Source organism: Myxine glutinosa, chromosome 5 (genome assembly GCF_964187855.1).
Source record: "Myxine glutinosa chromosome 5, kmMyxGlut1.1, whole genome shotgun sequence".
Classification (NCBI taxonomy): Eukaryota; Metazoa; Chordata; class Myxini; order Myxiniformes; family Myxinidae; genus Myxine; species Myxine glutinosa.
In genome coordinates, this window is record NC_136265.1 from 52,235,081 (window position 1) to 52,249,109 (window position 14,029).

At 47.1% G+C, this 14,029-nt stretch overlaps 1 protein-coding gene across 5 annotated transcripts in view; it reads right to left on the reverse strand.

Annotated features, from left to right (window-relative positions):
• LOC137427524 (FERM, ARHGEF and pleckstrin domain-containing protein 1-like) overlaps nucleotides 1-14,029 on the reverse strand; it is a 99,170-nt gene that overhangs the window by 17,481 nt on the left and 67,660 nt on the right. For all 5 annotated transcript variants that reach the window (XM_078778054.1, XM_078778050.1, XM_078778052.1 and 2 more), the window contains 6 exons: nucleotides 11,186-11,334; nucleotides 5,378-5,467; nucleotides 5,167-5,306; nucleotides 3,770-3,851; nucleotides 3,362-3,599; nucleotides 3,048-3,178 (listed from right to left, as the gene is read on the reverse strand). In XM_078778054.1, coding sequence (XP_078634180.1) covers nucleotides 3,048-3,178; nucleotides 3,362-3,599; nucleotides 3,770-3,851; nucleotides 5,167-5,306; nucleotides 5,378-5,467; nucleotides 11,186-11,334 — 830 coding nt within the window. The remainder of the gene's footprint in view (nucleotides 1-3,047; nucleotides 3,179-3,361; nucleotides 3,600-3,769; nucleotides 3,852-5,166; nucleotides 5,307-5,377; nucleotides 5,468-11,185; nucleotides 11,335-14,029) is intronic.

A 14,029-nucleotide genomic window follows, 5' to 3' on the forward strand; every position in this document is an offset into this window, starting at 1 on the left:
GGTGGTGAGGTGTTTTGAATTTCATGGTGGTGAGGTGTTTTGAATTTCATGGTGGTGAGGTGTTTTGAATTTCGTGGTGGTGAGGTGTTTTGAATTTCGTGGTGGTGAGGTGTTTTGAATTACTTGGTTGTGAAGTGTTTTTAATAACGTTGTGGTGGTTTTGAATCTCATGGTGGTGAGGTGTTTTGAATTTCGTGGTGGTGAGGTGTTTTGAATTTCGTGGTGGTGAGGTGTTTTGAATTTCGTGGTGGTGAGGTGTTTTGAATTTCGTGGTGGTGAGGTGTTTTGAATTTCGTGGTGGTGAGGTGTTTTGAATTTCGTGGTGGTGAGATGTTTTAAATTGCATGGGGGTGAGTTGTTTTGAATTTCGTGGTGGTGAGGTGTAATCATCCCAGATTTCCAGTCTGCACCGATCCTCCCGTATGTATGTGCTGAGGGGTTATTTTTTTTAATTTTATTTATTTTTTCAACCTAAATGTTCAACGTATGTTGCTTATAAAAATGTAATATCACAAACACTACAAATAAATTTGTAATTGGTGTAAATCATGACAACACAGCAACTCAGGTACAGTCATCCTCAGCTAAAACAACCCCATTCCACTGTAACGACGCATGGTGAGGCGAGCGCAGCAAACCGAGCCAAGCTAGTGTAGATATGTGTTGAAAAGTAAGAAAACCAGCGAATTGTCCGAGGACGTCAGACACAAGATTGAAGCCAAGCACGGACAATCTCAAGGCTACAAAGCCCATCTCCAGAGGCCTTGATGTTCCTGTGCCCACCGTATGCAATGTTATCAGGAAGTTTAAGGCCCATGGCACTGTAGCCAACCTCCCTGGACGTGGCTGCAAGAGAAAACTTCATCGAAGATTGCAGCGAATGATTGTTCGAATGGTGGAGAAACCACCTCGATCGACTGCCAAACAGATTCAACCTGACCTTCAGACACAAGGTACGACAGTTTCAACTCGCACCATTTGTCGCCAACTCAGTGAAGGGGGGGTTCTATGGTAGGAGACCCAGAAGGACCCCACTGCTGAAAAAGCCTGACTGTAGTTTTCCAAAAGACACCTTAACAAGCCAAAATCCTTCTGTGAGAATGTCCTGTTGACAGATGAGACCAAATTAGAGCTTATTGGTAAAGCACATCATCTCTACGTCAACAGAAAACAAAATGAAGCCTTCAAAGAAAAGACCACCTTCCCTACAGTCAAACATGGAGGAGGTTCAGTGATGTTTTGGGGTTACTGTGCTGCCTTTGGCATTGGGTACCTTGAATGTATGCATGGCATCATTAAATCAGGAGATTACCAAGTGCTTTTTCTGGTTTTTCTGGATCTCTCCGACTCTGGAAAATCCTCTCTATCTCTTTGCTGATAACTCCACTCTCTGCCGCTCCAATCCTCATCCCTCAGATCAGCAGTCTGCAGCCTCCTCATTCTCTGCAGACCTTGACAAAATCACAGACTGGTCAAACAAGTGGAACATGTCTTTCAAATTTGACAAATCTCACACTCTTACTATGTCTCTCCAAAAAGACAGTCTGGACAACCCTCCCATCTACTTTCTCAACAATCCTCTCCAAGAAGTTCTGTTACTCAAGCTTTTGGGTCTTACTATCTGCCATGATCTTCCCTGGGAAAACCACATTTCCAAGCTGGCCTCCAAAGGCAGTCGCCGTCTGGGCATCCTCCGTCGTGCGAAGTCCTTTCTGGGCACTTCTGAGCTCCTCACCACATACAAAGCTTTCATCCGCAGCTCAATGGAATACTGCTCTCCTCTTTGGGCTGGTGCTCCTGCCTCACACCTAGCTCGGCTTCACGTGGTTGAAACCAAAGCATTCAGACTCATTGGAATCTCCCGTGATGAAGCTGGTTTTGAGGGCCTTTCTCTCTCTCTCACCGCAGGTAGTTTTGTGGTCTTTCTGTCGTCTATCGACTCCTCTCCGGCCTAGCACCCCCTGCTCTGTCTGTACTCTGCCCCCCAAATATTCCTGCAGGACGCACAAGATCTGCCAGCAACCGTCTTCTGGTGAAACTGCCAAAATCAAGACTCTCTGCTCACCTTCACTCTTTCATTCCTCTTTTCTCCCGCTTCTGGAACAAACTCCCTCACTCTCTTCAATCCCACTCCTCCCTCCAGGTCTTTAAAACAGCTGTTCACCACCATCTCTTATCTTCCCCCATCCAAAACCTTGATCATTTCTACTCCTATTAATGTCACCCCAGATACACTTTTTTGAAATACCGACTTCTTTCCTTGAATTCCTCGCAGTGTCCATGTGTATTATACCTTTCCCACCCCCCCCCCCCCCCCCTTTCCCTTTCCTCCTCTCCCTCTCACAGAATTCCCGATGTCCCTGTTCTCTACTGTTGTACTTGTGTGCTTCCCTCTCACCCCATCTTGTCTCCTGCTCCCTTTATAATGTTTTTATGTGTTGGTTTTTTTTTGGTGAATAATCTTAGCTCTTACACGAGCCTCTATCTTGTATCCAAAAAAAAGAAAAGAAAGAAAGAAAAAAAGAACCCCGGAATGGTTCAAGACAAAATGCTGGACTGTTCTGAAGTGGCCAGCAATGAGTCCAGATCTAAATCCCATTGATCACCTTTGGGGAGATCTGAAAACATCAGTTGGGAGAAGGCACCCTTCAAATCTGGGAGAACTGGAACAGTTTGCACAAGAACAGTGGGCCAAACTACCAGTAGATAGGTGTAGGAAGCTCATTCATGGCTATAGGAAGCGCTTGACTGCAATTATCTTGTCCAAAGGCTGTGCTACCAAATATTAAGTCTAGGGTGTCAATAATTTTGTCACTGCCATTTCTTTTTATTTTCTTATTTAAAAGGACATATTAAGTTCTGAATCAAAAACAAAGGTTCTGTGATATTAATTGTGAAATAAAGAATTGTGGAGACCAAATACTTTTGTCAATTTCAACTTATTTTTAGAGAAAATTGTGAGTTATTTTCAAAAAAGGCTAAGGGTGCCAATATTTTTGGCCACGACCGCATGCATACGCGCACACACACACACGTATATTGATTACCCGCCCTGGTGCCGACAGCTCTCCGACTCCATCCAGATCTCTCCGGAGCTCCATCAATTTGAGTGTGTTCTCGAGATGAACCAGGACACCTTCGAGTCTCGATGTCACGTCCGTGACTTCACCCAGTGCAGCTGAGAAGATGGGAGAATGTGAATGAGGTATATAATGAGGAACATAGCCAACGTTAAACAGGAGAAACATCACTGGAATAATCCTTTATTCCCTGCAATGATCCTTAATGATCAGTCTCAGATTACAGAAAAACACAGGATTTTTCCAAGACTCGTGTACAACAAAGCTGAAGGTGCAGTCACCACAGCAGTCCCGCTGGTCAGGGGAATCTTGGGAAAGATTCCGACAAAGGCACGTCAGGAGGCGACGGTACTGAAAGGGTCGGTGCAGCGGTTGTGCCAAGAAAGTCAACAGCGGAAGATAACAGACTCGCTGCATCTCAAAGTTATGGCACAGCGACTCGAGGCACGACGACTCATCCTGCGCACGAATAAGTGCGACCACCATTGTTTCCTGTTCTACCAAGGATTCGGTGAGGGGCTGTGGGCCGGAGACAGCAATGGAGAAATAATGATACATTCAAAATTAACCAGTCTGTGGTTAAATTAGCAATTCTACAATGGATAGTAAAAACTGTTATGCGTCGGAGTGGAGGGTTGGGGGAATGGGATAGTTTGGTGTAAATTGGAAAAAGTGGGAAAACAACAGACCTTAAACAAGTGCATGTTCCTCAGCAACACGTCCCCAACCCGATGTTGTTCTGCTTTCGTTCGACAGACCGACCTTCCACTCCTGAAGGGAATACAACAACAACAACAACAACATGCATTTTAAGGCCATTTTCCCTGCTAGAGCGGGGGTTAGCCTTGCGGTCCCCATGACGATATTCTCCATTTTGCCTTATTTTCTGCATCTCTCTTTGTTAACCCCCTTGCCCACATTTCTTGTTCCACCATCTTTAGCCAAGTCTTTCTCGGTCTTCCCCGTCCTCTGCTTCCTTCTACATTCATTTCCATCCCTCTTCTCAACCAGTCACTTTCATCCTTCCTCAACACATGACCAAACCATCTCAACCTGTTCCTCTTCACAGCATCAATCACAGGCTCTATTCCCATCATCTTTCGCAATTCCTCATTTGGCTTCCTCTCTCTCAACGATACTCCACACATCCACCGAACCATTCGCATTTCCACCCTTTCCAGCCTTCGTTGCTGCTCTACGTTCATTACCCATGTCTCGCTCCCATAAATCATAACACTTCTCACACATGCAGCATACACCTTTCCCTTCAGCTTCAACTCCATTCTTCCCCTCCCCTCGACACTTCCTGAAGGGAATATTAAAAAAAAAAAACCACCTTTAGAGGCCATTTCCTGAAGGGAATGCACAATCATAAAGGGTTGATGGAGACAGATATGAAGCACGTGTTCCAGAATGTCACGTGGAGTGGAACACGTATTGTGCAGCACAATGTATGTAATCTGATACCCCAGCAATGTGCTCAAAATGTGCCCCAGCAATGTGAAACACTCACCCAGCATTCAGCAACATGCCCAAACTCAGTAATATTCCAAAAATGCCAAGCACAAAGTATCACCATCGAACAAGCGCCAAAGCATCCACTTGGAGGCCGAAGAAGCACCGGCCCAGCACCGTTCCCAAACGGCATCCAGCAACAACACACCCATCTGGTGTCCACAATACACCACGTCCGTCATTCATGTGCAGCACATGGCTGTGGGTTTGCATCGACGCTGGGAGCGAACCTCTGCTACTGATGCAGCGCCCCCTATAGGTTAGATCAGGAATTTGTTCAGGTGCCGGAGATAACTCACCGACTCTTCGCGAAGGACACGGTGGGATCTTTAGCATCCACCAACTAATGCTATCAGACTGGACGCCCACGTTTAACGTCCATCCGAGGGACGGCACGCCCATTGATGGATCGCGCTGCATGCAAGACACCAGGACGACAGTTTATAGCCGGGTCTGCATTCAAGCCCAGGCTATCCTGTCCGCTTGAATTGCAATTATCATCATCGATCTTCAAATATTCTTAATCCAAAATGGAGCAAAGCAAGTGAGACTTTATTTAGTTGAAGCTGACCACAATGCGAGGCGACGCTCCAGTTCCTTGAGGAAGGCACAGTGGAAGGCGTGCAGCGGTTCCAAGTTACCGAACAACCGGATCTCGAGAGCTTCCGGCAACACGCTTTCTTTTTCTTGGCCTATGAAGTTTCGGAACCACTGAAAGGAGACGACGATGGTATCAGTAAATGGTGATGTTACTCCAGGATGGTAGTTTATCAGAAACTCACCAGGGTCAAAACCTCCAGATTCTTGATGTGCGTTCGCTCAGTTGCGCACAGCTCTTTAATCATGTTCAACAACACTTCCGTTTGGCATGTCTGCGGTACAAAGAAAGAGGAGGAAACCAAATTGAGCATCGTGGTTCAAAACACGTCTTCCTGTGATCGTGCACCATGGAAACGGAAAACGTCTGGTACGGCTTCCACCAACATGTTCACATCTGGCTGCAACCACATTAATTTGTTTTTCTGACATGCCAGTGAGGAGAAAACAACAACAATGTATAATTGGATTAGCCGGGCGCAAAATATTTTAACAATTGGGCATCGAGGTTCAGAACAATTTTATCCACCTACAAGGCTTTCATCCGCAGCTTGATGGAGTGCTGCTCTCCCCTCTAGGCTGGTTCCCCTGCAGCTTGATGGAGTGCTGCTCTCCCCTCTAGGCTGGTTCCCCTGCAGCTTGATGGAGTGCTGCTCTCCCCTCTAGGCTGGTTCCCCTGCAGCTTGATGGAGTGCTGCTCTCCCCTCTAGGCTGGTTCCCCTGCAGCTTGATGGAGTGCTGCTCTCCCCTCTAGGCTGGTTCCCCTGCAGCTTGATGGAGTGCTGCTCTCCCCTCTAGGCTGGTTCCCCTGCAGCTTGATGGAGTGCTGCTCTCCCCTCTAGGCTGGTTCCCCTGCAGCTTGATGGAGTGCTGCTCTCCCCTCTAGGCTGGTTCCCCTGCAGCTTGATGGAGTGCTGCTCTCCCCTCTAGGCTGGTTCCCCTGCAGCTTGATGGAGTGCTGCTCTCCCCTCTAGGCTGGTTCCCCTGCAGCTTGATGGAGTGCTGCTCTCCCCTCTAGGCTGGTTCCCCTGCAGCTTGATGGAGTGCTGCTCTCCCCTCTAGGCTGGTTCCCCTGCAGCTTGATGGAGTGCTGCTCTCCCCTCTAGGCTGGTTCCCCTGCAGCTTGATGGAGTGCTGCTCTCCCCTCTAGGCTGGTTCCCCTGCAGCTTGATGGAGTGCTGCTCTCCCCTCTAGGCTGGTTCCCCTGCAGCTTGATGGAGTGCTGCTCTCCCCTCTAGGCTGGTTCACCTGCAGCTTGATGGAGTGCTGCTCTCCCCTCCAGGCTGGTTCCCCTGCAGCTTGATGGAGTGCTGCTCTCCCCTCTAGGTTGGTTCCCCTGCAGCTTGATGGAGTGCTGCTCTCCCCTCTAGGCTGGTTCCCCTGCAGCTTGATGGAGTGCTGCTCTCCCCTCTAGGCTGGTTCCCCTGCAACTTGATGGAGTGCTGCTCTCCCCTCTAGGCTGGTTCCCCTGCAGCTTGATGGAGTGCTGCTCTCCCCTGTAAGCTGGTTCCCCTGCAGCTTGATGCCGGGGAAACCAAGGCCTTCAAGATTATTGGAATCTCATGCGATGAAGATGGGTCTATGGGCCTATCACTTTGACATCACAGACATGTCGGTGGTCTCTGTCGTCTACCACCTCCTTTCTGGTCTTTCACCCTCTGTCCTCTCCATGCTCTCTCGTCTAGGGCTACGAGACAGCTGTTCATCATCTCAGGCCATCCCCCATTTACAAATCTGATCTTTTATACCCGCATTATCTCTCCCAAGCCCACCTCTTTCCAAGTTCCCAGTTTTTCCTTCCATATCTATAATTGAGAGTTTAAGGCTGTATCCACTCCTGATCACTTCCTGTGTCCTCCCCTTGTTTTCATGCATCCCCACATCCCTTCGTTTGTCCAAGTCTCCCTCTGTTTTGCCCCTTAACTCTGCTGTTGGTGTGTTCCCCCCACACTTCCCCCTCTTGTCTTTCCACTGTTCTTTTCGTTGTGTTACATCGTCGTCCATTCGTGTTCTAGGTCCTCCATGAGCCTCGACACTATAAATAATAATTATAATAACAGTACATTTGAAATGGGACCTTTAAATGAAATCTCCACCAAACAGCTAGGGTTGTCCTCTGATATTGTCATGCTAACAGCTGGGGTTGCCCTCTGATATTGTCATGTAACAGCTGGGGTTGTCCTCTGATATTGTCATGCTAACAGCTGGGGTTGCCCTCTGATATTGTCATGCTAACAGCTGGGGTTGCCCTCTGATATTGTCATGTAACAGCTGGGGTTGCCCTCTGATATTGTCATGTAACAGCTGGGGTTGCCCTCTGATATTGTCATGCTAAAAGCTGGGGTTGCCCTCTGATATTGTCATGTAACAGCTGGGGTTGCCCTCTGATATTGTCATGTAACAGCTGGGGTTGCCCTCTGATATTGTCATGCTAACAGCTGGGGTTGCCCTCTGATATTGTCATGTAACAGCTGGGGTTGTCCTCTGATATTGTCATGCTAACAGCTGGGGTTGTCCTCTGATATTGTCATGCCAACAGCTGGGGTTGCCCTCTGATATTGTCATGCTAACAGCTGGGGTTTCCCTCTGATATTGTCATGCTAACAGCTGGGGTTGTCCTCTGATATTGTCATGCCAACAGCTGGGGTTGCCCTCTGATATTGTCATGCTAACAGCTGGGGTTTCCCTCTGATATTGTCATGCTAACAGTTGGGGTTGCCCTCTGATATTGTCATGCTAACAGCTGGGGTTTCCCTCTGATATTGTCATGCTAACAGCTGGGGTTGTCCTCTGATATTGTCATGTAACAGCTGGGGTTGCCCTCTGATATTGTCATGTAACAGCTGGGGTTGTCCTCTGATATTGTCATGCCAACAGCTGGGGTTGCCCTCTGATATTGTCATGCTAACAGTTGGGGTTGCCCTCTGATATTGTCATGCTAACAGCTGGGGTTGTCCTCTGATATTGTCATGTAACAGCTGGGGTTGCCCTCTGATATTGTCATGCTAACAGCTGGGGTTGCCCTCTGATATTGTCATGTAACAGCTGGGGTTGTCCTCTGATATTGTCATGCTAACAGCTGGGGTTGTCCTCTGATATTGTCATGCCAACAGCTGGGGTTGCCCTCTGATATTGTCATGCTAACAGTTGGGGTTGCCCTCTGATATTGTCATGCTAACAGTTGGGGTTGCCCTCTGATATTGTCATGCTAACAGCTGGGGTTGCCCTCTGATATTGTCATGCTAACAGCTGGTGTTGCCCTCTGATATTGTCATGCTAACAGCTGGGGTTTCCCTCTGATATTGTCATGCTAACAGCTGGGGTTTCCCTCTGATATTGTCATGCTAACAGTTGGGGTTGCCCTCTGATATTGTCATGCTAACAGCTGGGGTTGCCCTCTGATATTGTCATGCTAACATCTGGGGTTGTCCTCTGATATTGTCATGCTAACAGCTGGGGTTTCCCTTTGATATTGTCATGCTATCAGCTGGGGTTGCCCTCTGATATTGTCATGTAACAGCTGGGGTTTCCCTCTGATATTGTCATGCTAACAGCTGGGGTTGTCCTCTGATATTGTCATGTTAACTAACAGCTGGGGTTGTCCTCTGATATTGTCATGTTAACTAACAGCTGGGGTTGCCCTCTGATATTGTCATGTTAACTAACAGCTGGGGTTGTCCTCTGATATTGTCATGTTAACTAACAGATGGGGTTGTCCTCTGATATTGTCATGCTAACAGCTGGCGTTGTCCTCTGATATTGTCATGTTAACTAACAGCTGGGGTTGTCCTTTGATATTGTCATGTTAACTAACAGCTGGGGTTGTCCTCTGATATTGTCATGTTAACATCTGGGGTTGCCCTCTGATATTGTCATGCTAACATCTGGGGTTGCCCTCTGATATTGTCATGCTAACAGCTGGGGTTGCCCTCTGATATTGTAATGCTAACAGCTGGGGTTTCCCTCTGATATTGTCATGCTAACAGCTGGGGTTTCCCTCTGATATTGTCATGCTAACAGCTGGGGTTTCCCTCTGATATTGTCATGCTAACAGTTGGGGTTGCCCTCTGATATTGTCATGCTAACAGCTGGGGTTGCCCTCTGATATTGTCATGCTAACAGCTGGGGTTTCCCTCTGATATTGTCATGCTAACATCTTGGGTTGTCCTCTGATATTGTCATGCTAACAGCTGGGGTTGCCCTCTGATATTGTCATGCTAACAGCTGGGGTTTCCCTCTGATATTGTCATGCTAACATCTTGGGTTGTCCTCTGATATTGTCATGCTAACAGCTGGGGTTGCCCTCTGATATTGTCATGCTAACAGTTGGGGTTGCCCTCTGATATTGTCATGCTAACATCTTGGGTTGTCCTCTGATATTGTCATGCTAACAGCTGGGGTTTCCCTCTGATATTGTCATGCTAACAGCTGGGGTTGTCCTCTGATATTGTCATGTTAACTAACAGCTGGGGTTGTCCTCTGATATTGTCATGTTAACTAACAGCTGGGGTTGTCCTCTGATATTGTCATGTTAACTAACAGCTGGGGTTGTCCTCTGATATTGTCATGCTAACAGCTGGCGTTGTCCTCTGATATTGTCATGTTAACTAACAGCTGGGGTTGTCCTCTGATATTGTCATGTTAACTAACAGCTGGGGTTGTCCTTTGATGTTGTCATGTTAACTAACAGCTGGGGTTGTCCTTTGATATTGTCATGTTAACATCTGGGGTTGCCCTCTGATATTGTCATGCTAACATCTGGGGTTGCCCTCTGATATTGTCATGCTAACAGCTGGGGTTTCCCTCTGATATTGTCATGCTAACAGCTGGGGTTGCCCTCTGATATTGTCATGTTAATAGCAGGAAAAAGAAAACACTACTCTACCATATATTGAACCTTGTTGAGTCAACATGATTAGCTAATTGGCACAGGCCTGGCATCGCCGACTTGTACCCAACGAGCCAAGACCACATCCTCCACCCAATACTGGAATTCAAGGGCAACACTACGTGCTTGTGCAGACGCAAGGAGTACACTTTACTTAGACTAGGGCATGCCCGTACTATATCTATATCTAAAATTATATCCCCCCCCTCTATTTACATGAAATGGTTTGGTCCAAAGCGAACGGCTTGCGAGTACGGTGACAATCCCCCCCCTCTATTTACATGAAATGGTTTGGTCCAAAGCGAACGGCTTGCGAGTACGGTGACAATCCCCCCCCTCTATTTACATGAAATGGTTTGGTCCATTCGCAAAGCCAAAGCGAACGGCAGTTACGAATCGCAGTTACGATGAATCGCAAAGTAGTTTTAATTAGTTTTAAAACATAGTTTAACGCCAACATAGTTTGCCAACGTGAAATAAATGAATACGCTCTCAAATGTGCCGTCCGAGGCAGAGTCTGTTCGCCACGTTCGGCACACGTGATAGCTCGCTGCTCTCTGATTGGTTGAATCGTTTTTGGACATAGCTCGGTAACTACTTGTCCGATTAATTTCAAACCTTGAAAAGGCACATCCTCGGGTCCCCAGCAATATACCTGGCAAGTTTAAAGTATATCGGACCGGTAGTTGTCGAGAAACAGCGGTCACAGACATACAAACATACAAACAAACATACACACAGAGATTAGTGGAATTATAGATAGATTATTGTGAAGTGGGATCGGATGCGAGGCACATATAAAGCGGTGATTGGGGGCACACGGAAGTGGAAAGGACTTTATAGAACAAGGAACAACTATGAAAGAGGTAGATATAAAAGAGACATGGCTCACACCTGTGGACATAACTATCCCACAAAGGTAGATGCATTTAACGCATTACTGAACGTTAAAACTTGTGGGCAAATCCAAATAAAGCATCCAGATCATTTGACTCAAGAAACTCGAATAAGGATTCCCATTGGTACAACCGGAATGCGTGACAGCAATTTACTGTCAAAATCAAATAATTCAGAACAGCACCGAGTTCAGTGATCGACGACTCACAGGCTGAGATGGTCTTCCTGTCCCTTTGGCCTCAACATTCCGTACGTTTTCCAGCAAATGAACCTCACGATTCTGAGATAGAGGGTCCCAGGAGAACTGAGGACTCGACACCCAGAACATCTCCTCCATAGCCTCGGTCATCAGGGTACCTGGAAAGGTGTTCAGAAAACAGGCTTGACTATTTATTTGTTTTAATGCACATTGCAAATCACACTCACTTCCATTGTCAAGCACACCATCATTGAAGGACTTTCTCTATTTTGGAACAATAAGACATGTTGGTGAGGCAGGGCTTCTGATAGCCAGGCAATTCAGGGAATACGCACAATGAAGAGTTCCGACGGATTGCTTTGTCCACGACTGTGTCGCTTAATGAGGCAATGCAGACATTTACTGGTCCATTACCAATTGCCCAGCACCAATGCAAAGTTACAATGTGATGACTGAGGTTCAAGGTCAAAAAGCATTCAGAGTTGTGCTCACCGAGGGACCAGTTGACCAAAGATCATAATAAAGGTACTTCAATGGAAACAGGATTCAACAATTTGTCACCATCAAATGCTTGATTCTTCTTTGTAAATTACAAGGGCATGCCCGTACGTGGGTGCAATGCCCGTACGTGGGTACGTGGGTACGTGGGTGCGAGTACGGTGACAATCCCCCCCCCCCCTCTATTTACATGAAATGGTTTGGTCCATGAAATGTTTTGGTCCATTCGCAACGCCAAAGCGAACGGCGAACGGCTTGCGAGTACAGTGACAATCCCCCCCCTCTATTTACATGAAATGGTTTGGTCCATTCGCAACGACCACAGAACCCCCCCCCCCTCTATTTACATGAAATGGTTTGGTCCATTCGCAACGCCAAAGCGAACGGCGAACGGCTAAATCGCCATAGCTCGGTAACTACTTGTCCGATTAATTTCAAACCTTGAAAAGGCACATCCTCGGGTCCCCAGCAATATACCTGGCAAGTTTCAAGTATATCGGACCCGTGGTTGTCGAGAAACAGCGGTCACAGACATACAAACATACAAACATACAAACATACACACAGAGATTACTGGAATTATAGATAGATATATGATGTGTGTGTGTGTGTGTGTGTGTGTGTGTGTGTGTGTGTGTGTGTGTGTGTGTGTGTGTGTGTGTGTGTGTGTGTGTGCGTGAGTGTATGCATATAAATATACATACATATATGCATATATATATGTATCTTTTTTTTTTTGGAAACAGAACCGAGGCTCGTGTAAGCGCTAACACATTGAACATGAAAACATGCACAGACACATAAAACATACAATGAAGGGAACGGGAGACAACAGGGGGAGAGAGAGGGAAGCACACAAGCACAACAGTAGAGAACAAGGACGTCGGTAGATCTGTGGAAGGGGGAGGGTTGAGAGAGGAGGGGTACACGATATAAAGCAAATGGACACTTTCAGGAATTTCAGGAAAAGTTGGTGATTGAAAGAAGTGGATTTGGGGTGTTTTAACGGGGGTAGAAAAGATCAAGGTTTTGGATGGGGGAAGATAAGAGATGGTGGTGAACAGCTGTTTTAAAGACCTGGAGGGAGGAGAGGGATTGAAGAGAGTGTGGGAGTTTGTTCCAGAGGCGGGAGAAAAGAGGAATGAAAGAGTGAAGGTGAGCAGAGAGCCTTGATTTTGGCAGTTTCACCAGAAGAGGGTTGCTGGCAGATCTTGTGCGTCCTGTAGGAATATTTGGGGGGCAGAGCGCAGACAGAGCAGGGGGTGCTAGGCCGGAGAGGAGTCGGTAGAAGACCAAAAGACCACCAACCTGCCTGCGGTGAGAGAGAGAGAGAAAGGCCCTCAAAACCAGCTTCATTACGGGAGATTCCAATGAGTCTGAATGCTTTGGTTTCAACAGTGTGAAGACGAGCTAGGTGTGAGGCAGGAGCACCAGCCCAAAGAGGAGAGCAGTATTCCATTGAGCTGTGGATGAAAGCCTTGTATGTGGTAAAGAGCTCAGGTGTGCCCAGAAAGGACTTTGCACGACGGAGGATGCCCAGACGGCGACTGGCTTTGAAGGCAGGCTTGGAAATGTGGTTTTCCCAGGAAAGATCATGGCAGATATTGAGACCCAAAAGCTTGAGTGACAGAACTTCTTCGAGAAGATTGCTCAGAAAGTACATGGGAGGGTTGTCCAGACGGTCTTTTCGGAGAGACAAAGAGAGAGTGTGAGATTTGTCAGGATTGAAAGACATGTTCCACTTGTTTGACCAGTTTGAGATAGTGACCAGGTCTGCAGAGAGTGAGGAGGCTGCGGACTGCCGATCTGAGGGTTGAGATATGGAGCGGCAGAGAGTGGACTCATCAGCAAAGAGATAGATAGGATTTTCCAGAGAGTTGGAGAGATCATTCATGAAGACCAGAAAAACCACAGTGCCCAGAACACTGCCTTGAGGAACTCCAGCCTGCACAGGAAGGGGGAGATGAGAGAATTCCATTCAGGACCACACGTTGACGATGACCAGAGAGGAAGTCTGCAATCCATGCATGGAGGTTTCCATGGATACCATAGGAAGAGAGTTTGGTGAGCAGGGCTCAGTGCCAGATCGTAACGAAGGCATGAGATATGTCAAGGGAGACAGCTCTGATTTCCTGTTTGGCGTTGAGGACCTCCATTCATTGTTGAGACAGCAGAAGCAGCATGTCCAGAGTAGAGTGACCTGGTCTGAATCCAAATTGATGATCCGAGATCAAGCCATTGGAGAAGAGGAAGGATTTCATATCCGAAGCAATGATGGATTCCATGACCTTGCTGATTATTGGGAGCAGGCTCATTGGTCTGTAGTTGCAAGGATCTGTTTTTGCACCTTTTTGT